At 41.8% G+C, this 24,615-nt stretch overlaps 2 protein-coding genes across 2 annotated transcripts in view; one reads left to right on the top strand and one right to left on the bottom strand.

The window, feature by feature from the left end:
• Positions 1-8,423: 8,423 nt before the first annotated feature.
• OTUD1 (OTU deubiquitinase 1) lies at positions 8,424-11,508 on the bottom strand. The gene has a single exon (XM_043479936.1). The coding sequence runs from the start codon at positions 11,120-11,122 to the stop codon at positions 9,674-9,676; it is 1,449 nt and encodes a 482-aa protein (XP_043335871.1). The 5' UTR covers positions 11,123-11,508; the 3' UTR covers positions 8,424-9,673.
• A 145-nt stretch (positions 11,509-11,653) lies between these two features.
• C10H10orf67 (chromosome 10 C10orf67 homolog) overlaps positions 11,654-24,615 on the top strand; it is a 157,283-nt gene continuing 144,321 nt past the window's right edge. The window contains exon 1 of the mRNA XM_043480550.1: positions 11,654-11,754. Within this exon, the coding sequence (XP_043336485.1) occupies positions 11,654-11,754 (101 nt within the window). The remainder of the gene's footprint in view (positions 11,755-24,615) is intronic.

Genomic DNA, 24,615 nt, shown 5'->3' with positions numbered 1-24,615 from the left:
ATTTGATCCCTGGGTCCAGAAAATCCCCTGGAGAAGGGAACATTCGTTTAAACTCAGTCATTACTTCAAGCAAACATCACTGAGGCTGCCTCTCTACATATTGCCAATCCACTAGACATCAACACTCACTAAAATCAGCCCAATTCAAAGTATAAAAGGCTGGGACAGGGTGGGGCAGGAAGTGGGAGAAAGGGGAGAAGGTTCTACTTTAACTGCTTTAAAATATAAAATGTACATTTACCACTGGGGAGTTTTTTCAAATTGTCATTGTCTATTCAAAAGCAAACTTATAATTACCAAAAGGAAAAGGTAGGCGAGGGATAAATTGGGAGTTTGGAATTAACATATACACACTGCTTATATAAGACAGACTTCCCTGGTAGTTCAGCTGGTGAAGAGTCCACATGCAATGCAGGAAACCCTGGTTTGATTCCTGGGTCAAGAAGATCCCCTGGAGAAGGGACAGGCTACCCACTCCAGTGTCCTTGGGCTTCTCTGGTGGCTCAGACAGTAAAGAATCCACCCACAGTGCGGGAGACCTGGGTTTGATCCCTGGATTGGGAAGATCCCCCGGAGTAGGGCATGGCAACCCACTGCAGTACTCTTGCCTGGAGAATCCCATGAACAGAGGACCCTGGTGGGCTATACAGTCCATAGGGTTGCAAAGAATCAGACAGGACTGAGCAACCAAGCCCAGCATGTAGAAGAGAGATAATTAACAAGGACCTACTGCACAGCACAGGGAACTCTACTCGATACTCTGTAATAACCTCAATGGGAAAAGAATCTGAAAAAGAATGGATATATGTATAAACTGAAACACTTTGCCATATACCTGAAACACAACACTATAAATCAACTATAAAATAAGAATTAAATTTAAAAAATTGCCCTTCTATGGCCAAAAAATGGTCATTCTATTGTCTATTGTCAAAAACTGTCTAAATTCTATTTGTCAACACGCTAATGCAAGGTGCCTACCCAATCTGTTCAACCATTCTAACCAATATGAGGGGGAAAACTTTTACCTTCAAGGAAAGGGAAGGCCAGGAAATGAAACACTTATTTACACAATGCAGACATAATATACATTTATTAAAGAAGTATTAAAGAGAGGTCCTCCCTGATAGCTCAGTTGGTAAATAATCTGCCTGCAATGCGGGAGACCTGGTTTCAATCCCTGGGTTGGGAAGATCCCCTGGAGAAGAGAAACGCTACCCACTCCAGTATTCTGGTGTGGAGAACTCCACGGACTATAGTCCATGGGGTCACAGAGAGTTGGACAAAACTGAGTGACTTTCACTTTCATTAAAGAGAGGAAATTTTTTTAAAAATTCATATTTGTACTAGACCTGTCTATGTGTACCATGATTTGGAGTCTTCAATGAAGACCTGATATTTTAATTACTTTATCATTAGCATATCTTGGTAGACTAAATACAAAAATGCACAGCATGGGGACCTCCCTGGTAGTCCGGTGGTTAAGAATCTACCTACCAATGCAGGGGACACAGGATTGATCCCTGGCCTGGGAAGACCAGCAGTGGCCACAAGACCAGAAAAGGTCAGTTTTCATTCCAATCCTAAGAAAGGCAATGCCAAAGAATGCTCAAACTACCTCACAATTACACTCATCTCACAGGCTAGTAAAGTAATGCTCAAAATTCTCCAAGCCAGGCTTCAGCAATACATGAACTATGAACTTCCAGATGTTCAAGCTCGTTTTAGAAAAGGCAGAGGAACCAGAGATCAAATTCCCAACATCTGCTGGATCATTGAAAAAGCAAGAGAGTTCCAGAAAAACATCTAGACTTATTGACTATGCCAGTCAATGCTGACTATGACTATGCCAGAGCCTTTGACTGTGTGGAGCACAATAAACTGTGAAAAATTCTGAAAGAGATGGGAATACCAGACCACCTGACCTGACTCTTGAGAAATCTGTATATAGGTCAGGAAGCAACAGTTAGACATGAAACAACATGAAACAACAGTTAGACATGAAACAACAGACTGGTCCCAAATAGGAAAAGGAGTACATCAAGGCCATATATTGTCACCTTGCTTATTTAACTTATATGGCAGAGTACATCATGAGAAACGCTGGGTTGGAAGAAGCACAAGCTGGAATCAAGATTGCTGGGAGAAATATCAATAACCTCAGATATGCAGATGACACCACCCTTATGGCAGAAAGCAAAGAAGCAACTAAAGAGCCTCTTGATGAAAGTGAAACAGGAGAGTGAAAAAGTTGGCTTAAAACTCAACATTCAGAAAACTAAGATCATGGCACCTGGTCCCATCACTTCATGGCAAATAGATGGGGAAACAGTAGCTGACTTTATTTTTTTAGGCTCCAAAATCACTGTGGATGGTGACTGCAGCCACAAAATTAAAAGACGCTTATTCCTTGGAAGGAAAGTTATGACCAACCTAAACAGCATTTTAAAAAGCAGAGACATTACTTTGCCAACAAAGGTCCGTCTAGTCCAGGCTACAGTTTATCGAGTAGTCATGTATGGATGTGAGAGTTGGATTATAAAGAAAGCTGAGCACTGAAGAATTGATGCTATTGAACTGTGGTATGGAAGACTCTTGAGAGTCCCTTGGACTGCAAGGAGATCCAACCCATACAACCTAAAGGAGATCAGTCCTGAGTGTTCATTGGAAGGACTGATGTTGAAGCTGAAACTCCAATACTTTGGCCACCTGATATGAAGAGCTGACTCATTTGAAAAGACCCTGATGCTGGGAAAGATTGAAGGCAGGAGGAGAAGGGGATGACAGAGGATGAGATGGTTGGATGGCATGACCGACTCAATGGACATGGGTTTGGGTGGACTCCGGGAGTTGGTGATAGACAGGGAGGCCTGGTGTGCTGCAGTCCATGGGGTTGCAAAGAGTCAGACACAACTGAGTGATTAAACTGTACTGAACTCGGAAGACCCCACATGCTGCAGGGCAATTAACTGTGGGCAGCAGCTACTAAAGCCTGCAGTCCCTACAGCCCAAGCTCTGAAAGGAGAGAAGCTACTGCAATGAGAAGCCAGAGCACCATAACTAAAGAGTAGCCCCCACTGCCACAACTAGAGAAAGCCCACATGCAGCAATGAAGACCCAGTGCAGCCAAAACTACATAAATAATAAATTTTAAAAGTGCACAGCATGGTAACAAGACTTACTGTGGTGATCATTTTGAAAGGTATAGAAATATTAAATCACTATGTTGTGCACCAGTACCCAATATAGCATTATAGGTCAATTGTATTTCAAAAACAAATTCACAGAAAAAGTGATCAGATTTGTGATTACCAGAGGTCAGAGGAGCACGGTGGGGAGGAATTGGATGAAGGCAAAGGGAACAAACTTCCAGTTATAATTGAGTATTACAGTCGCCAAGTCATGTCCGACTCTTTGCCACCCCATGGAGCCTATCAGGCTCCTCTGTCCATTTCTCAGGCAAGAATACTGGAGCGGGTTGCCATGCCCTCCTCCAGGGGATCTTCCTGACCCTGGGATCAAACCCATGTCTCCTGCATTAGCAGGCAGATTCTTTTCTATTGAGTCACCTGGGAAGCCCCAGGAATGTACAGTACAGCATGATAAATATAATTAGCATTATTATATGTTACATGTGAAAGATGCTAAAAGAACATATCCTAAGAGTTCTCATCTCAGGGGGAAAAAAGCTATTTTTTAAAAAATTTCTTTAATTCTGTATCTATTAAATAATGGATGTTTATTAAACTTGCTGTGGTAATCATTTCATGATATATGTACGTCAAATCATTATGTTGTACACCTTAAAACTTATACAGTGCCGTGTGCCAATTATAATTCAATAAAACTGGAAGAAGAAAAAAGAATCACAATAATTAAAAAGATCTACTTAAAAAGTTAAAACATTGATATATTAAGGAAAAACACCAGTAGGAAACATAAACACTATCAATAAAATTTCACAAACAAAAGGAAGACAATGGCAGGTACATGCTATGAAGGACTGCACATAGCAAAGTGGGAGCAAAATATTAACCAGGCAATGACATCAACTCCAATTTTGAGGCTTTGGATAACTAATACACGTTGTTTTGTTTTGATTTAATGTGCCACTGCACACATTCAGAAGTCCCTTAATCAAGCAAATTCAGCATTTCCAAGATACCATCAAAGAATGTGAAAAGGAAGACAAAGATAAAAAAAAGCTCTCTGGTTGACTAAAAACTAAAGTTTAAGCAAATTACTCATAGCAGAGCATCCTGGTGCTGAATGAGAAACCCATTTCGTATTATCTTAGAATCAATTCTGACAAACATGCTTGATGGTGTCTCTAACTCAACATGGGAAATTATAATGGAGAATTAGGGCTGGAGAGAGTAGTGAGAGGAACAATCAGAAAGTTAGGGAGGAGACAGGAAAGTACAAAACATGAATAAAAGTCCCAGCACTCTGAGATCCTTTAAAGTACAAAGAGACTATCACACATTAGCAATCCACCAAGGTTTCAAGGCCAGAGACCCTTGCCATCAGGAGACCCTCCTCCCCCAAGCCATTAAGGGAAGATTAAACTGTACTGTTATTCTACAAAGGCTAAGAAGTGTACCATAGGTTACCTCTTAAAGAGTTTTATAAAAAGCAGTTGTTCTGGGGACTTCTGGCAGTCTAGTGGTTAAGACTGTGCTTTCCACTGAAGGGGACTCTGTTTTGACCCCTGGTCGGGGAACTAAGACCCTGCATGCCACTAGGTACAGTAAAAAAAAAAAAAGGCAGTTGTTCTGTTTTATACTTTACACGTAAATGAACTATTCAATTATTTAAAAATTTCACTTGTGAGAAAGAAGGCTAGATAATGTTTTACTATGAGTAATCTGATGACAGTGAACTCTCTGAACTTGACTCACAGAATAATGGTCACTGACCTAATTTACAGCAGGAAGAAATACACTGGTTTTTCCCCCTATACATCTGTTTTGATCTGATGCATGCTACTCGCCCAGGCTCTACACCAATGGCATAAAGCATGCAGCTAGGACTACTGAACACAACAATCCTAGAGAGCATGTTTGAAATCTGTTCCACCATTCCCACCTTCCAACTAGGTCATAGAAAGAAAACAGCAAAACTAGGAATTGCTGTAGACTAGACTTGGGATGGGTGTTACCCCAAAGCAAGTCAGAGCAACTCCCTTTGGACATGGCAAAACCTTTAAAATCACTTTAGTGAAGTTCTCCTTTTAAATAATCTTTCTGAGCTTGGTCTCAAGACATTTGGAAGATGACACAAAGAGAAAAATCAATAAATTCTAAATTTTGGTTTCAAAAAACTATTTTTTTCCATTATAGAATTCAATACTTTAATACCCTTTTTAATAAAACTACTTCAGGTTAAGATGTTCAGAATTGTCAGTGATAATTCCCAGTAATTTTAGAGTCAAATCATTTTTTACTTAATTTCACATCCACCAACTAAATTCCAAAACTCTATTTCCCTTCCATTTGTTCCTTCATTCAACAAATATTCACTGATTCTGCTAGGTACCAGCTTGGAAGCCAGGGGACTAGAGAACCCATGTCTATGGCATTGTGTACATTTGGGGAATGAAACTGAATTAAATGCCATCCAGTTTCTTGGTGACTCTTTGAGACAGTTATAGACACTCTAGGGATGTCAAAATAAATAAATAAAGCCTGGACTTACTAATTTCACGTGACAAATAAATTTGAACATGATACACATTTGAAGGATATACTCTTGAATTGAGAGTGTTTTGAACTGTGGTGTTGGAGAAGACTTTGAGAGTCCATTGGAATGCAAGATCAAACCAGTCAATCCTACCAGAAATCAGTCCTGAATATTCACTGGAAGGACTGATGCTAAAGGTGAAGTTCCAACACTTTGGCCACCTGATTCAAAGAACTGACTCACTGGAAAAGACCTGGATGCTGGGAAAGATTGAAGGCAGGAGGAGAAGGGGACAACAGAGAACAAAATAGTTGGATGGCATTACCAACTCAGTGGACATGAGTTTGAGCAAGCTCCAGGAGATGGTAAGGGACAGGGAGGCCTGACTTGCTGCAGTCCATGGAGTCGCAGAGTTGGACACGACTGAGCCACTGAACAACTCTTCAATTATTCCACTACATTTTCCTACATACGAAATTATCCAATGTCCAAAGGTCTAAAATCTATTTTTATTTTCGATGCTTTTCCTTCATATCAGCACACTGAACACCAAACTAAAATTTTAAGTTTAAACTTTCTCATCTCTTCGGGAAAGAGGAAAAACACATAAAGTAGTGAGATTATCTCAAGATCCTTTCTCAGTTCAAAAATTATAAACAAAAGATTGCAACCTAAGACTATATTTACCCAAGCTGAAACTAACCAATTCTGATGTGCAAAGGCTCCTAAGGCATTTCCTCTTCTCTATAAAATGTGGTTTCTGGGTAAAGGCTCTGTGCTCCTGAATACGTTACTATATAAAGCATATGGACTACAAGTTTAGAAAAACGTTAATTGAAGAATCACATTCGAATGCCTTTGTGCCACTTATCAATAGCGGTTTACTTCTCAGTCCAATTAAATATGCTAACATGAGTCTATTTTACCTCAGAGAAAAAAATGTGAGTGGAAAATGAATAAAAGGGACTTCCCTGGTGTTCCAGTGGTTAAGAATCTGCCTTGTAATACAGGAGACACAGGTTCAACCCCTGGTCTGAGAAGATCCCATAGGCCTCAGGGCAACTAAGCCCATGTACCACAACTACTGCACCCCTCATCCTAGAGCCTGTGGCTCTCCAACAAGCCCATGCACCACAATGAGAAGCCCATGCACCAGAGCAAAGACCTAACGCAGCCAAAAATAAATAATTTTAAAGAAGAAAGAAAATGAACTAGAGGATTGAATTAATTTTAGATTTTCATCAAAATCTTGACATGTCATTTTAAATGAGACAATAAAACAAAAATCACACTAATAGTTATTTGTATCATAGTTTTTATCTATGTACCACTTTAATACAATTTTCAAGGTAACAGTATGATTTTCATACTACTTTACCTGAAAACACAATTAGATTTCTTTATAGAATCTATACTCCCCCATCATATTTTACAGGGTAGTAAGCTCTCAAGAAACTTTAGCTCACAGCATCAACTGAACACATCATTCCTTCATATATGGTTTTTTTTTTTTTTTTCATATATGGTTTTGAGCCCCTTAGCTGCTATCTGAGTAACTGAAGGAATGAACTGTTTAATAAATGTTGGCTAAAAGGAAACTAGCCAACCACATTTCCATCTCTTCCACTGCTCAAGTCCTTGGTGATCCAGGATTGTTAACTGCTAACATATAAAAGTGGGATGGCAGGAAAGAACAAACATGAAGCATAAAGGAGTGACAAATACTACATTTCTTTCAAACAACAGCACAAAAAACCATAGAAAAAGGATGCTGCTGCTGGTGCTAAGTCGCTTCAGTCGTGTCCGAATCTCTGCGACCCCACAGACGGCAGCCCACCAGGCTCCCCCATCCCTGGGATTCTCCAGGCAAGAACGCTGGAGTGAGTTGCCATTTCCTTCTCCAAGAAAAAGGATGAGAAAGACATAAATCTTTCAGACAAGACAACCAAAATAACATGCTGCCATGGAATACAATCTTAGAATCCATTTAATGAAAGGTATCACCCTCCTTGGGAATCTAAATCCAGGACTTGGGATCCCAATTTGAAAATGAAACAGAACAACACTGGAAGGAAATGGTTTCCTCAAAACTGTAATGAGCTTACAGAAAGACTTTTAGGACTTATACTTAAGTCTATTCATTTCCTGTGTAAACTTCAAGCACCCCAAACTTTATCCACCTCTAAATAAAGTGGAGAAAAGGGGGAAAAACACATTTAGCTGTGTAATTCAAACAAGGAATTTCTTTCTTCCCATGTAATGTAATTAGTGAAGCTATGAAGCAAACTAACAAAAAACCAGAGATTCAAGGTTAGGTAACACTTAAACCTTTGACAAATTGCCTTCCCTTGATAGCCAATGGCATCCTTCCGTTGGTCCTTGACCATCCTTCCATGGTTAAGCGATGAACTCAAAGTCAACTGTCTATAAGCATAACATCAACTGAAAAGTAAGAAATTCAAACTAGTCGGGTTGATCCTGCAACCTCTCAACTAAATCTGATAACACATCTTAAAATTAAGGGAGTACTTTAATCTCAAGAGGCCAGACTGCATAAAGGGGCATTTCTTTGGTTACTCTAAAACATTTAAATCTGGGAATTCCCTGGCGGTCCAATGCTTAAGACTCCGTGCTCCCAATGCAGGGCACATGGATTTGATCCATGGTCAGGGAACTAAGACCCTGAATGCCGCCTGGTGTAGCCAAATAAAAAAATAAATGAAAGTTACTTCAGGCAAAAAGACACCGTAAAAGTAAAATTATGCATTTTATTCACTCATTCCATCAGCTGAGAATTGCTCTATTGTACAAATACAGTATTGTACAAAAAAAATCACAAAATGTTACAAAATAAAAAAGTACAAACTGCATTACTTAATAAATACCACTAAAAGTAGTTAAAGTGGAAATGAGATAGATTTTAGGTTGAAAACATTGTTTGACCCAGCAAACCATACAAGCTCTGTATACAGACATTTGTACTGTACATAATACAGGGCAATCCCATTTTGCCTTATGAAAGAATTTAAAAGGAGTAGACTATTAAGACAGTATTCTCCTGCTATAAAATAATTGTCAGGGTTGCTTGGAGGCATTTATGCCATTAATTTTCAAATCTCTCAGTTGAATCCAAGAAACTATATATGAAGCAGGAGGCTTATCTTGTCATAAAGATTTCTATCATGTTAAAAAATTCTTTTCAACAAAAAGACAAATATAAATAAAAACAACTGAAAGCACCAGACAATCTAAACATCAACCGGAGTACAGAATAATCACTCTGCCATCAGCAAATATCAGACTTTCATTCAAGTAAGAGCTGGTACTATTCTTAAAAAAAAAAAAAAATCTTCCCACAACCTTCCCTTAAGTATTTTCTCTTTAAAAGGTTGACCATTTCTAGAAAAATAATGATTTTCCAAACAACTAATCTGTCATCAAAACGGAATGGGTCAATTATCTGGTAACATGAAAGAATCAATAGCCATTTGAAATAATTATCTAAGAACTCTAAAATTCAAATCCAACAACATAAAATACTAAATCACAAACTCTGCTCAAAATAATAAACTTCATATAAAGCATTTCTCTGGATTTATGCCGGAAAGCTGTTTGTCAAAATGAAACACATCCTAGATGAAGGTACACCAATAGTTAAAAATGTTGTGCAAAAATACGTTTTTATAGAAAATAGATTACCAGGAATGAACAAATTTACACTGAGAAATCAGCTTGCAAATTAAGTAGTGCCAACTTTATACAGCAAATCATAAATAGCAGTAGAATCACCCAAAGCTACCATGAAACATCATTTAGGTGCCCAGCAACCTTCAGCTCTGAGGAGAAAACATTCAAAAAAATGATTAAGGCATTACACCTACAGTAAATCTACTAGAAAGTTTAAAAGTGCAATTACCCTGATTAAAGTTCATATAACTCTCCAAACACAAATTAGGTATGCAATTTTCCCAGGGCGAGGGTCTCAGACACTTCAAGAGCATGCATTTTGCTCAATATACATTTTGGACAGGGATATGGCCATGGACTTGGCGAGTTCTTCATCGCGTTTTCTCTGCACTTGAGTCTGCCTGCACCAAGTGTCATACTCCGGGTTCGGATACGAGTGATCAAACACCGCGTCATAATGTCCGTTACTGAGCCAGCTGAGCCAAATGCTAGGCCTTAGGGAATCCTCCGGGCCCAAATAGTGAATCATGGTAGACACCGTGGGGCTCTCCAGCCTCCCTCCAGTAGTCAGATGAATATTCACATTCAGCATCTGCCCCATGGCCAGCAGTTCAGGGTACCCGGCCCACGCGCCGTCCTGGGCAGCAGCGATGATAAACTCCCCCACGTCGCCCTCAATCAAGGGGCTAAAGTGGTCGAGGTGGTCGGCGATGTAGTGCACGGTCTGTTCCCGTAGCTCCCGGTGCAGGCTCTGGTCCCCGTACACCGCCTTGCTGACCGCCCGGTAGAGGCAGTTGCCGTCGGGAATGATGTGAAATCGGTACTTGTTCCTCTGCCGCAGGTACTTGTCCTGCCTCTCCACCTCCGCCAGGTACAGGGCCAGCTTCTCGTCCCTAGGATCCGACCTGGACACGATCACCGCCTCGCCGCTCCGGGCGGGGGCTGCCTCGCCGCTCCGGGCCGGGGCCGCCTCGGCCTCCGTGTCGGGCCGCCCCAGCTCTTCGGCACCTGGACCGTCGCCGCGGTCGCCGGCTCTGTCCCAGCCGCGGAGGTTCCTCTCCGCCGGGCGCTCCTCGGCCCACGGGCCGGGGCCAGGCTCCGGGCTCCCCGGGGGCGGCGCGGGGCCGCGGTGCTTGGCGGCGGCCAGGGCCTGGCGGTGCTCGCTCAGTCGGAAGTTTCTGTCGGGCCCCTCGCGGGTCGCGTCCAGACCGGCAGGCTCCGGGCCGTCGGGCCTCAGCAGCTCCTCCAGAAGCCAGGCCGAGGAGCCCCGCCGCGGCGGGACCGGAGCGCCTGGTGCCGGGGCCAGCAGGAGGCAGCGGCTGCGCGGGGCGGCGGGCGCCGCGGCGCCGGGCTCGGGGCCGCGCAGCAGGAGCCGGTCGGCGCCCAGGGCCCGCACGGTGATCTGCGCCGTGGACGTGTAGTGCGGCGGCAGCGGCGGCTTGCAGGACCCGCCGGGCGGCCCGGCGGCGGCGGCGGCTGAGGCGGGGGCGGCGGCCCCGGACACCATCTCGAAGCAGGAGGAGAAGGCGGGCATCTTGGCGGCGGGAGCGGCGGCGGCTTCGCGGGGCTCGGCGGCCGCGGCCGGCTGGCACTCACCGGTTTCGGGCTCCGGGGCGCCGCCGGCGGGTCCCGGGGGCTGCAGAGAGACCTTGAAAGAGGCGGCGGTGGCGGCGGCAGGCGGAACAGCGGTTGCGGCCGTGGGACCCGGGCCCCCGGCTGGGTAGTGGGTGCAGACGCTGCTGTAGAGCTGCATGTCCCTGCCCGCCGCTCGGCCCCTTATAGGCGCGCCGAGCCCCGGTGAGGGGACACACCCTCCGGGCCCGGGGGAGGGGGCCGGCCGAGCGCGGTGACCCAGTGCCCTGAGAATAGAAATGACCGAAGGGCCGCCGGCGCGTCAGGAGCTGCAAATAGCGCCCGGGTCCCCGCCAAATTCCTGCTGCGCCACAGCGCGCGGTGGGGGCGGGGAAGGGACGCGCGCTCGACCCCTGCCGGCGCAAGCGGCCCGCAGACCCGGGACGCGTGCGCCCGCCGCCGCTGCTCCGGCCCGCGGCGGCTGCTGAAGACTCTCTGAGGTAGCCGCCCGCCCTGCTGGAGCGCGTCCCGCCGGCTAGCAGCACTGCAGGGCGCGCGGACGGGCCAGGAGGCGGGGCCGCGGTTGTTTACCTCAGGCAGCGCTACCGCGTCACGTGCCCTCGCTGGAATGTGCGGCTCGTCGCGGCGTCCCATTCAACCGCCGGGGCTCGCCCCACCCCCTCCGGCTCGCCCCGCCCCGTTCGGTGACGTAATGGGCGTGGCCCGCAGCGCGGGCGACGGGCGCGCGGGCGGGAGAGCGCAGAGGCGCGGAGGCCTGTGCAGCGGTAGCTGGGGCCTCGGCCCCACCTCAGCGTTAGTTCTTAGGCGCCGCGCTTTTCTGAGGTTCAGCAGTGGATCTTGGCGGGTTCGGGGCAGTTTGGGGCGGACCAGAATGCTGAAATGCGTTTCAAACGAAGCTTCCGAGTTCTGCGTAGAGACAGCTCCCCTAAAACCTGCATGGCCTCTGCATGGTCGTTGCACCACTGCTATCTTTTTCACTCATCCCTGAGATTATATTGTTAACGTAGTAGGGTGACGCCTCCCTTTCTCCCCAGCACCTTGCCGCCCTGCTAAACCGAAACCAACTTTTCTGCAGTCCTAACCCGTGTTGACATGCAAATACAAGCCTTGGGTGAAATACCAAATGCCTAACCGGGCCTTTTGAAAATAGGTGCAGCTGTTCACCGTAGGTCAGCGGTAAAGAGGGTCGTGATGCATTGCGAGAATGTTGAAATTGAGTAGAATGTTGAACATAGTTCTACCCTATTGTGTTAGATGTCCCTGTTTGTAAAGGAAAGCTATAATACTCATGATCAACTTGTATACTGACTGTATAGCATGGGCAGTTCTTGCTATGTTCTCAGCTTTGATCACATGCGAAACTGACAGACCCTAAATGTTCAGTGAACCTAAGAAGCTGTCTCACTGTTTCGGTGATGAGGAAATAGCTTATGTTATGGTATAAGCCTTCCCACTCCACATACTCTTTTGTGAGTCGTAGGTTCCGTGAATGGAAAGACTTACTTGGTCTTGATGGCTGTTATAGTTACAAACCCAGCACAGAGCCTGGCACATAGATGGAACTAATTAATATTTATTGGATGAGTTAATTAATGGAAGAGGAGTTCCCAAAACAGTGGAAAAGGCAGAATTACGATCCTGGTCTCCTGACCCCCAGCCAGAGCTTCAATTTGCCGTCGTGGGTGTGACTGACAGGATCTCAGCTGCCTTTGCCCAGGTCACTTGAACCTGTTAGGTAGGTCAACTGGAAGGAAAAACAACCACATAAAAGTCTAACCGTCTTTTCAGCTTCTGGTGACACCCCATTGGAAGTTTGTAGACCCCACTGGCTAACTAGAAAAAGGAAATTACTTAAATTTCATCGCTGATTTGGGGATTATTTGTTATTCTACCTTTAGCCTTTGAGTAGCTGGCATTCTGAAACAGAATACAAAACAATTAACAATAAAATAATCCCCCAAATCATATTTACTGAGTAGCCAGTGTGCCTAGCAAAGCTAGCAAAAAAGGGGCGTGGGGGGAGTTAAGGAAGCTTTTTTTTTTAAATGTAAATCCTAAAGCAAGAATATGTTTTGAACAGACTGGAGTAAATACAGGGGGAAAAAATAAGGCTAGGTACTCAGAGGACAGGCTAGGTCCGATGTACCAAATTAGGAATGTCAAAAAAAAATTCAATTGAGTAAATTTGATGATCTGATTGATTTTATTAAGCAATTCAGACTTATTCCATCAAGCAATGTCCCATCCAGCAGCTAGAAGGGTACTTACACCTGTTGCAGAAAGTGCAAAGTTGTTATTATTGTTGTTTTTTTTTTAAATAGGAAGAAGGGTGGAGTAAAGAAGTTCTTAGCAAAAAAAAGGATAATGAATTATTTTTAGGTCAGGGCTTTGGGGGGTCAGGAGGGTCCTGTCAGGGTTTTATCACACAGACTCCTGCTTCTTCCTCTGGGAAATGGAGGTGACCTATATGACAGGTGACCTCATTGGTACTAATCAGATCATTCCAAACCAGTTGATTATGATTATGTTTTTTTAAAATGTTCATAGCTACTTCCTTTATTTATAAAATGTATTTATTTTATAGTGTAGTATGGCTGATTTACAATGTTGTGCTAGTTTCAGGTGTAGAGTGAAGTGACTCAGTTATATATGAACTGAATTTTTTTCAGATTCTTTCCCATATATGATTAAGATTACATTTCAGCAGAACACTGAAACTGCAATTAAGTCTTGGTTTGTTGTAGTGGGGCCCATTTGGGGCCTTTTTTTTTTTTTAACAGGAGCAAATTAGCAACAGAGATGTGAAGATTCAAACCATCAATGTATGTGAAGCATCTTTTTTTGTGTGTGTTTTTTTAGTTTGTGTGGAGATGATAGACAATATAATGAAGTACTTACTAGGTGGATGTAAGCACCAGTGTAGACTCACTTGGCTGTGCATGCATGCGCACTAAGTTGCTTCAATAGTGTTCGACTCTTTGTGACCCTATGGACTGTAGCCCACCAGGCTCCTCTGTCCATGGGATTCTCCAGGCAAGAATACTAGAGTGGGTTGCCATCCTCTCCTCTGGGATCTTCCCAACTTGGCAATTGAGCCCACATCTGCCTGCATCGCCTGCATTGCAGGTGGATTCTTTACCCGTTGAGTCACATGGGAAGCCCATGGTAGACTATACCACACTGCATATTCACTGTAAGAACCAGTGGCCACTCTGTCTAGGTCTGGAAAATCTTGCTGGAAGAGATGGTACTTCAGGAAACTCAAAGCAGGGATGATTGCCAGCCTTGGAAATGGGATTGTTTCTGCCCCTGGAGTATAAGAAAAGGAAAGACCTTGCCAGTGACAGCAAAGAGATTAGGGTAGGAAAGTGTGTGTGTTGGGAGGTGGGGGGGCGGTGTACAAATTCAGTTCCTTGATGTGCCATCTGAAAAGAATTCCTAATGATTGTCTTCTGGAAAAATCATCTGTCGAGCATATTTTGGTGCTGTGCATAAGACTGGCTGAAGTATAAACCAAAATTGCATAGTTATTGAACTATAGAAAAGCAGGAAATTTCAGCAACTGTCCTTCAAAAGTTAGCAACAAGACAATCAATAGGTTAAAACAAAACCAAAAGGACAAGGCGTTTAATCGATGAATATTTATTGAGCACCAGCTCTGCTCCCAGCATGGTGCCAATTACACGGATTTCAGACACAGATTCTGTCCTGCGGCACAGGCCACAGAAACCTAACCCCCAAAGACATCTTTCACAAATAGGACCCAATCCCAGCATGTTTTTTTAAAAAAATATATACCCTTAAATACCCCCATCTCGTAGCCGATTGCTTTAAAGACAAAAAATTCCCAACCTCTTCCCCTCCCTCCAAATTAAAACTTTTAAACATGCAAACATTCGTCCATTTATTCATTCATTAAATCATAATTTCTTTACAAACCTAATATGAAAAATCCACTTCAAAAAGAACAAAGTTGGAGGACTCATTCTTCCCAATTCCAAAACTTATCACCAAGCTACAGTCATCAAAACCATGTGGTACTGGCATAAAGATAAACATATAGATCGGTGAACTAGAACTGAGACTGCAGAGGTAAGGTCATGTGCGTGCGTGTGCATGCTAAGTCGCTTCAATCATGTCCGACTCTTTGTGACCCTGTGGGCTGTAGCTCGCCAGGTTCCTCTGTCCATGGGATTCTCTAGGCAAGACTACTGGAGTGGGTTGCCATTTCCTCCTCCAGGGGATCTTCCCAACCCAGGGACTGAACGCGCGTCTCTTACATCTCCTTCATTGGCAGGCGGGGTTTTTTTTTACTAATAGTGCCACCTGGGAACCCCTTAATAAGGCCATATATATATGATCAGTTATCTTTGACTGGGTGCCAAGACAATTCAATGGGAGAAAGAATAGTTTTTTCAACAAATGGTGCCAGGACAGCTGGCTATCTACATACAAAAGAATGAAGCTGGGCCCCTAAACATAAACAAAAGTTAACTTAGAGCAGATCAAAAGTAGAAGCTACAACTATCAAATTCTCAGAAGACATTTGAGGCAGAAATCTCAGTGACCGTGGATTAAGCAATGGTTTCTTACTTGGGACACCAAAAACAAACAGCCAAAGAAGAAAATGGTAAGTTGAACTTCATCAAAACTAAAAACTTTGTGCTTCAAAGGACACCATAGAGAAAGTGAAAAAACAAACTGAAGAATGGGAAATCATATTTACAAGTCATATATCTGATAAGGGACTTTGAAATACATAAAGAATGTATTAAAAAGTCTTATGTAATTCAACAGTAGAAAGACAACCCAACTTTTAAATGGACACACAATCTGTATAGATATTTCTCCAAAGAAGATATACAAGCAGCCTATAACGTATGAAAATATACTCAATATCATTAGTCATCAAGAAAATGCAAATCAAAACCCACAGCGAAGTCTATCACATACCCACTAAGACAGCTGTAATAAAAAAAGACAGACAATAGCAAGCATTGGGGAAAAATGTGGAGAAATTAGAATCCTATCCATTGTTTGTAGAACTTTTTTCTTTTCGGCCACGCCACATGTGGGATCTTAGTTCCCTGATCAGGTTATTAGACCCATGCCCTCTGCTTTGGAAGCAGGGAGTCTTAACCACTGGACTGCCAGGCAAGTCCTGCTTATAGAATTTTAAAATATAACTTTAAAAACATTTTGAAAAACAACTTGGCAATTCCTCAGAAGGTTACACATAGAGTTACCATATGCCATATGATCTTATAATTACACTGTTGGGTATATAACCACGAGAAATAAAAAAATGTTATGCCCACACAAAAACATATATGTCAATGTTCATAGTAACATCATTCATAATGGCCAAATAGTGGAAACAACCCAGTTTCCATCATCTAATGAATAGATATATCCACACAATGAAATATTATACAGCCATAAAAAGAATGAAGTACTGATCCATGATGCAACATGGGTGAACCTTGAAAACATTATCGTAAATGAAAGAAACCAGACACAAAAGGCCACGTATTTTATAATTCCTTTTGTATGAAATACCCACAGAAGAACTATACAAAAAAGATCTTAATGACCTGGATAATCATGATGATGTGATCCCTCACCTAGAGCCAGACATGCTAGAATTTGAAGTCAAGTGGGCCTTAGGAAGCATCATTACGAACAAAGCTACTGGAGGTGATGGAATTCCAGCTGAGCTAAACCTATAAGATGATGCTGTTAAAATGCTGCACTCAGTATCCCAGCAAATTTGGAAAACTCAGCAGTGGCCACAGACTGGAAAACGTCAGTTTTCATTCTAATCCCCAAAAAGAATGCCAAAGAATGTTCAAACTACTGCACAATTGCACTCATCTCACAAGCTAGTAAAGTAGTACTTGAAATTCTCCAAGCTGGGCTTCAACAGTACATGACCTGAGAACTTCCAGATGTTCAAGCTGGATTTAGAAAAGGCAGAGGAACCAGAGGTCAAATCGCCAACATCTGTTGGATCATAGAAAAAGCAAGAAAATTCCAGAAAAACATCTACTTCTGCTTCATTGACTGCACTAAAGCCTTTGACTGTGTGGATCACAATGAACTGTGGGAAATTCTTAGAGAGATGGGAATTTCAGACCACTTTACCTGCCTCCTGAGAAACCTGTATGCAGGTCAAGAAGGAACAGTTAGAACCAGACATGGAACAACGGACTGGTTCAAAATTGGGAGAGGAGTACTTCAAGGCTGTAATTTGTCACCTGATTATTTAACTTACATGCAGAGTACATAATGCGAAATGCCAGTCTGGATGAAGCACAAACTAGAATCAAGATTTCTGGGAGAAATACCAATAACCTCAGATATGCATACAACACCACCCTTATGGCAGAAAGCAAAGAGGAACTAAAGAGCCTCTTGATGAAAGTGAAAGAGGAGAGTGAAAAAACTGGCTTAAAACTCAATATTCAAAAGACAAAGATCATGGCATTCAGTCCCATCACTTCATGGCAAATGTGAAGTGAAGTGAAGTGTTATTCACTCGGTCATGCCCAACTCTTTGCCAACCCATGGACTGCAGCCAACCAGGCTCCTCTGTCCATGGCATTTTCCAGGCAGGAATACTGGAGTGGGTAGCCATTTCCTTCTCTAGGAGATCTTCCCAACCCAAAGACTGAACCCAGGTCTCATGGCAAATAGATGGGGAAACAATGGAAACAGTGACATACATTCTTTTCCTGGGCTCCAGAATAAATGGCAACCCACTCCAGTGTTCTTGCCTGGAGAATCCCAGGGACGGGGGAGCCTGGTGGGCTGCCGTCTATGGGGTCGCACAGAGTCAGACATGACTGAAGCGACTTAGCAGCAGCAGCAACAGCAGAATCACTGCAGATGGTGGCTGCAGCCATGAAATTAAAAGGCGTTTGCTCCTTGGAAGAAAAGCTCTGACCAACCTAGACAGCATATTAAAAAGCAGAGACATTTGCTGACAAAGGTCTATCTAGTCAAAGCTATGGTTTTTCCAGTAGTCACATACGATGTGAGAGTTGGACCATAAAGAAGACTGAGCACTGAAGAATTAATGCTTTTGAACTGTGGTGTTGGAGAAGTCTCTTGAGAGTGCCTTGGACTGAAAGAAGATCAAACCAGTCAATCATAAATATTCATTGAAAGGATTGATGCTGAAGCTGAATCTCCAATACTTTGACCACCCGATGCAAAGAGTTTACTCATTAGAAAAGACCCTGATACTGGGAAAGATCGAAGGTAGGAGCAGAAGGGGACGACAGGATAAGATGGTGGTATGGCATTACCGCCTTGATGCACATGAGTTTGAGCAAGCTCCAGGAGTTGGTGAAGGACAGGGAAGCCTGGCATGCTGCAGTTCATGGGGTCACAAAGAGTTGGACACGACTGAGCAACTGAACAACAACAATGAAATGTCCAAAATAGGTAAATCTATAGAGACAGAAAGTAGATTAGTTGCCAGAGACTAGGGAGAAGGGGCAATAGGGAATCACTTCCAGTAGGAACAGATTTCTTTTTGGAGTGATGAAAATGTTTAAAGTTAGATTACGGTGGCGATTGCACAACTCTGTGTGCACTAGAAACCACTAAACAACATTTTTAAAAGATCAATTTTAGGGCATGTAAATTACATCTAAGTGAAGCTGTTTAAAAAATAAAAAACAAACCTACTATGAGCTAGGTACTGTGCTAAATGCTTGATATAAAAAGATTTTATAAATGTCTCAGCAGCAACAACACTTACTTTGTTACATTATTTCATAAATCATGGACATTTTATGTATCTTAATGATTTTTCATTAAGTACTATGCAAATGCACAGTATTCTAGCACTTAAGGGTAGTTGTTATATGATGTAAGGAGTTAAAAGTTACTGAAACCAAATCATTTATGACCAAGTGAAAGGGATATTTGATGAGCTGGGCTAGTGAAACACTACTTGAATTTATAATTTGATTTTTAAGCTTTTTATGTCATCATTATTACATAAAAAATAATTTTCCATTCTGTTCATTAAATACTCAATGAACATTAATATTGCATAAAACATATAGGAATATGCCCCAGTTTAACCACACATATGCATGCTGAGTCGCTTCAGTTGTGTCTGACTCTGTGACTCTACGGACTGTAGTCTGCCAGGCTCCTCTGTCCGTGGGATTCTCCAGGCGGGAATACTGGAGAGGGTTGCTATACCCTCCTCCAGGGGATCTTTCCGACCGAGGGGTCGAGGCCATATCTCTCATGTCTTCTGCATTGGCAGGCATGTTCTTTACCACTAGTGCTTTCTGAGAAGCCCTTAACCATATATAGGACCAGTCAAACATAAAATGTATAGTATGTTGTGGAAAAGATTCTGAAAACTGCCTGAGGTACAGCAGGCTCTCACTAAATATTTTCTGAATATTGTCAAGTAAAAAATGGAACATAAGCAGTAAAAGACAAGCATCTTGGGAAGTATTGTGTGGGCTGATATATATTCATGCTATTTAAAGTTAGCAAATAAATAAATAAAGGACGCAACTTCATGCAAACAACACAATATTTTCTTTAGCACATTTCCCACTGTTGACATGTCAGCCTGGAAGTGAAATTTCTAGGCAAAAGTGAAAGTTCATCTCAACTATTGAAACTTTATGGCTCTTCTGAAATATTTATTAGTCGCTGAAAATCCTATTATCTAAAAATCTTATAACTCCAGGAAATATAAATCAATATATGATAATTAGATCAGGTAATCAGAGGCTTTTGCTTTTTGAAGGAGAAAAAGTTAGGACTAAGAATGGAGCGAAAGCTGGCAAGTATATATAATCATTGACTCCTAAATTTAGGCTTGGAAAATGTGCAGGTCATTTTAATAAATAGCCCACAGTTTGCTTGGTGATTAGAATATGGTTCAACTCTCTACCCATGCAGTGGCATTTTTCATCTTGTGAATTCAGGGGACTAGTGAGAGAAAGGAAAGAAAGAGCTGTCATTCTCATGGAGGTTCAGATCATGTCATTTGGTCAGAATAATGAGTTTGTATACACAGTTTTGAATCATTCCAGCATGAAGGGGAGAAGCCCAAAACCTGAGGTTTCCCTGAATTCCCTTCATCAGATGTAGCATTATGTTAGGGAACGGTCAGTTAGACCAAAAGCAGTTTGTTCCGTGCTCTGTTGCCTGCTTCTGGTTGTCTTAACTAGTATAATGATCTGATCTCCTAATAATAACTAGGCCTGCTAGTTGTAGAAAGAGAAATAAAGCCTGTGACTCATGATATGGTTTGAGTGTTTGTGTTCCTCCAGAATTCACACGTGGGAATCCCTGCACAGATGATGGTATCAGAAAGTGGGGGCTTGGAAAATGCTTAAATCAAGTGGGTAGAGCCCCCAGGAATGGGATAAGTGTTTATAAAAGAAGCTCCAGAATTCCCTAACTCCTCTCACCTTGTGAGGACAGAACAAGATACCTGCCACCCAGAAAAGGTCCCCCAGGCGTCCAGCCTCCAAAACCGCGAGAAATCAATTTCTGTTGTTTATAAGCTACCCAGTCTGTGGGTTTTTTTTTTTTTTTTTTTAGAGCAGTCCCAATGGATTAAGACAGCTCCTGCTTATAAAGGGCTTCACATAAAGTAGGGAAAACAAGACACCACACACACACCAACGTGAAATAACAATGCAGTGTATGCAGTAATCTGTTGCCAAGGGTGGTTCTATTTCAACTCAGTAGGCTGGATGTATGCCAACATTTTGAATATCCAGTCTTCAGTGTTTACTCAGTAGTTAAAGAGCTGTAAGCAAATGAACATGATAGCGTGGCTTACCCCTCTGGAGACGAATGGGGAGAAGGGAGGCACCTTTTTACACTGCTCTCCCTCTATGTGGGTACAAGGCCAGGCTGAGGGACACACCCTTAATGACTAAGAGGTCAGTTGTAAAAATGCCCAGCCGTTATGTAACTATTTTGCCAAGACTTAAGAAAAGGAAAATATGGAGAGTAGAAATGAAGTTACTTCAAAATCAAGTTTTATTGTGCTTTAACTTATTACATTCAGAAAACTAAGATCGTGGCATCCGGTCCCATCACCTCATGGCAAATAGATGGGGAAACAGTGGCTGACTTTATTTTTTTAGGCTCCAAAATCACTGCAGATGGTGATTGCAGCCATGAAATTAAAAGACGCTTACTCCTTGGAAGGAAAGTTATGACCAACCTAGACAGCATATTAAAAAGCAGAGACATTACTTTGCCAACAAAGGTTCATCTAGTCAAAGCTTTGGTTTTTCCAGTAGTCATGTACGGATATAAGAGTTGGACTATAAAGAAAGCTGAGCGCCAAAGAATTGATGCTTTTAAACTGTGTTGGAGAAGACTCTTGAGAGTCCCTTGGACAGCAAGGAGATCCAACCAGTCCATCCTAAAGGAAATCAGTCCTGAATATTAATTGGAAGGACTGATGTTGAAGCTGAAACTCCAATACTTTGGCCACCTCATGCAAAGAGCTGACTCATTTGAAAAGACCCTGATGCTGGGAAAGATTGAGGGCAGGAGAAGGGGACAACAGAGGATGAGATGGTTGGATGGCATCACCGACTCAATGGACACGAGTTTGGGTAGGCTCCAGGAGTTGGTGATGGACAGGGAGGCCTCGCATGCTGCAGTTCATGGGGTCGCAAAGAGTCGTACACAACTGAGCAACTGAACTGACTGACAGAACTTATTACATTCTTTTTTTAATGTTCTTTTCCATTATGGTTTATCACAAGGTATTGAATACAGTTCCCTGGGCTGTACAGTAGGACCTTGTTGTTTATCCATCCTACGTATCATCGTTTACATCTGGTAATCCTGAATTCCCTGTCCTTTTTTCCTCTACCCTCCTCCTTGGCAATCTGTTCTCTCCATCTGTGAGTCTGTTTCTGTTTAATGGATAGGTTCATTTGTGCCATATTTAGATTCTACATATAAGTGATATCATATGGCATTTGTCTTTCTCTTTCTCGCTTACTTCACTTAGTGTGGTAATCTCTAGCTGCATCCATGTCACTACAAAGGGCATTATTTCATTCTTTTTATGGCTGAGTAGTATTCCATTGTATATGTATGTTGAAAAAAATAAAGTGAGGCAAATGTATAAAATTTAAAGTGCAATTCCCTGCAGTGTCACAGAGAGCATCTTTGCACTTATATTTGCACTTTTATGTGAGGGACAATTTCTTATAAATATTTTAGAAGGTACTTCTTGAGATGGTTTACCAACCTAAGGAGGTTTTGAACATCATTGGATCTGATTTGTTTTGGAAATTATTGTATTAACAAAGTACACTTTGTGACTCCAATTTCCTATGAGACACAAAATAGCACTTATTGCATTTCTAAAGGCTCTCTGTATACCATATGTACACTTATGGTGTTATTAGTGGTGCTAATAAGTAGACATTTTTGATTGAATGAATGGATGAATGAATAGAAACAAGATGAAAGAATTCATAGTTTCCCTCAGCATTTGTACATTTGAGCTTCCTACTTGATTTTCCAGGAACATATTTCTGCTTAAGAATTTCAGTCATCCAAGTTATAAAAATAACTGCTGTGAAGCCAATAATTTTTTTTTCAATATAAATACAGTTTTATGGGGTTTTAATCTTGAAAATAATACATGCTCATTGTAGAAAATTAGAATCTTTAAACAAACAAAAGAGAAAAAATTTTTTTAAATCTATCCACTGAAGAGACAACTCATTAGTCAATTATATCTGCATCAGTGGTTCTCAACTGGGGAGACTTGACAAGGTCTGCAGGTATTTTTGCTTATCACAGCTAGAAAGGCCAGTGTATATGCATTGGGGGAGGGATGTGTGTGGTGGTACTTGCATTTAGTGGGTAGATGCCAAGGATGCATCTAAATGTTCTATAATATAGGACAGCCCCCATAATAAATAATTATCTGGCCCAAAACGTCCATAGTACAAAGACTAAAAATCCTGATACACAGTACACACACACACACACAATTATCAAAAAAAATGGGATCATACCATAAACACCATGCTCTTATCTATGGCATGATGACTAGGAAAAAAAAAAAAGTATACTATTTTTTTTTACCTGATATGTCAAAATATCTTTCATATTAAAAATACACTTCTACATTTTTCTCTAATAACGTTTTGATGTCTGCTATCCTTGAGTCTTTTAGAAATCTTATAGCATTCTCAGATAAAGGCTCTCTGTAAGTGCCAAATAGTTTTTGCAACAGGTGGATTTGCTTTCTGTTAGCTGCTTAATAACACCCTGGAATATGAAGACAGCTAAGACAACTAAAGAATATGAACTTTAAGGTGATTATTGCTTCTTCTGACTCTGGAATTGCAGTGAAAACTTTAATATTTATTCTTCACTGCGTCTCAAAGTGTGTCAGTTTCAGTCACCTTGTTGATACAGCCAATTCATCTAGTAGCTGACGGCAAAGTAGCTTTGCAAAGACTGCAAAGTGAACTTCTATGAGCTTATATCTTCTTTTGTAGAGCATTTTAAGTCCTAGATTTCTCTAAGTAGTGGCTTTCCCACTTTTTTTTTTTACTACAACAAGAAATAGATTTTACATTGAGAAGCAGGACACTACTGTATGTATGTATAACCAAAGCAAGTTTTGAAAAATAGCTTGACAGGAATTCCCTAGCAGTGCTGTGGTTAGGATTCAGCACTTTCACTGCTGGGCCAAGGTTCAGTCCCTGTTAGGGGAAATATAAGAATCCTTTTTTCCCACGTGGTGCAGTTGCCCTCCCCACAAAAACAAACCAAAAAACAAAACAAAACAAAAAAACCCACTTACCTTTACTAAGTATATGCACTCTATTTTATGTACTGTTCTATTCCTCCTTTTAAAGGATTGTAACCCAAAATTCATTTCATGGCCCACCAATGGCTGTGACTTGTAATTTGAAAACTGCTGCATTACTGCTTTAGATTTACTCTGATTAACCATTGTATTACAGTTTAAGCCAACTCTTTTACATTAGCACATTTACTGAGCAAATGGAATCATTGAAGAACAAAGAAATATTTCATTCAGTAAGCTAACCTATAATTTATGTTCTGAACCAGTACACTTTTGAGAGAGAAAGGGATTCCTCTTAATAATTATTCCAGACATTTGGGGTAAATCAGAAGTATCCTAGACAAAATAGCATGTGTGGTCAGCTATCAACTCTGACTGAAGAGAAAAATAGTTATTTTCATTGCTTTCCTATTGTCTCCCACAGCCCTCATTCCTCTGTTATATCCATAAAAACCTAGGATCTCTGATACTTGGTGTAGGTGTCTTACTATTTACTAATAGAAGCTAGAATTGGAAGCGCTGGATTCTACTCTCAACTTCACACCTAAATGACTTGGAGCAAATCATTACCTCTTTCTGGCCCTTCATTATTTCTTCTATAAAGTGAGGGTTTAATGATCTCTGGGATTCCTTTTGATCTTAAAATTATATGACTTTATGCCATAGGAAATTATCTGAAAACAACTTTAAAAAAAAAGTTAAAGAGCATAAATGGGGTGTCTGGATTATGTAAGATCCTAGCCTTCCCCCAAAAACACAATTTCTTTGAACATTTCAATACAAATGCTTGAGTAAGAATACCT

This window comes from Cervus canadensis, chromosome 10 (assembly GCF_019320065.1).
Source record: "Cervus canadensis isolate Bull #8, Minnesota chromosome 10, ASM1932006v1, whole genome shotgun sequence".
Lineage (NCBI taxonomy): Eukaryota > Metazoa > Chordata > Mammalia > Artiodactyla > Cervidae > Cervus > Cervus canadensis.
Note: the sequence above shows the minus strand (reverse complement) of the source record. Positions and strands in the feature narration are given on the sequence as shown.

What these genes read in the sequence shown, in the direction of transcription:
- OTUD1 (XM_043479936.1), bottom strand. Translation starts at nt 11,122, where the DNA reads ATGCAGCTCTACAGCAGCGTCTGCACCCACTACCCAGCCGGGGGCCCG.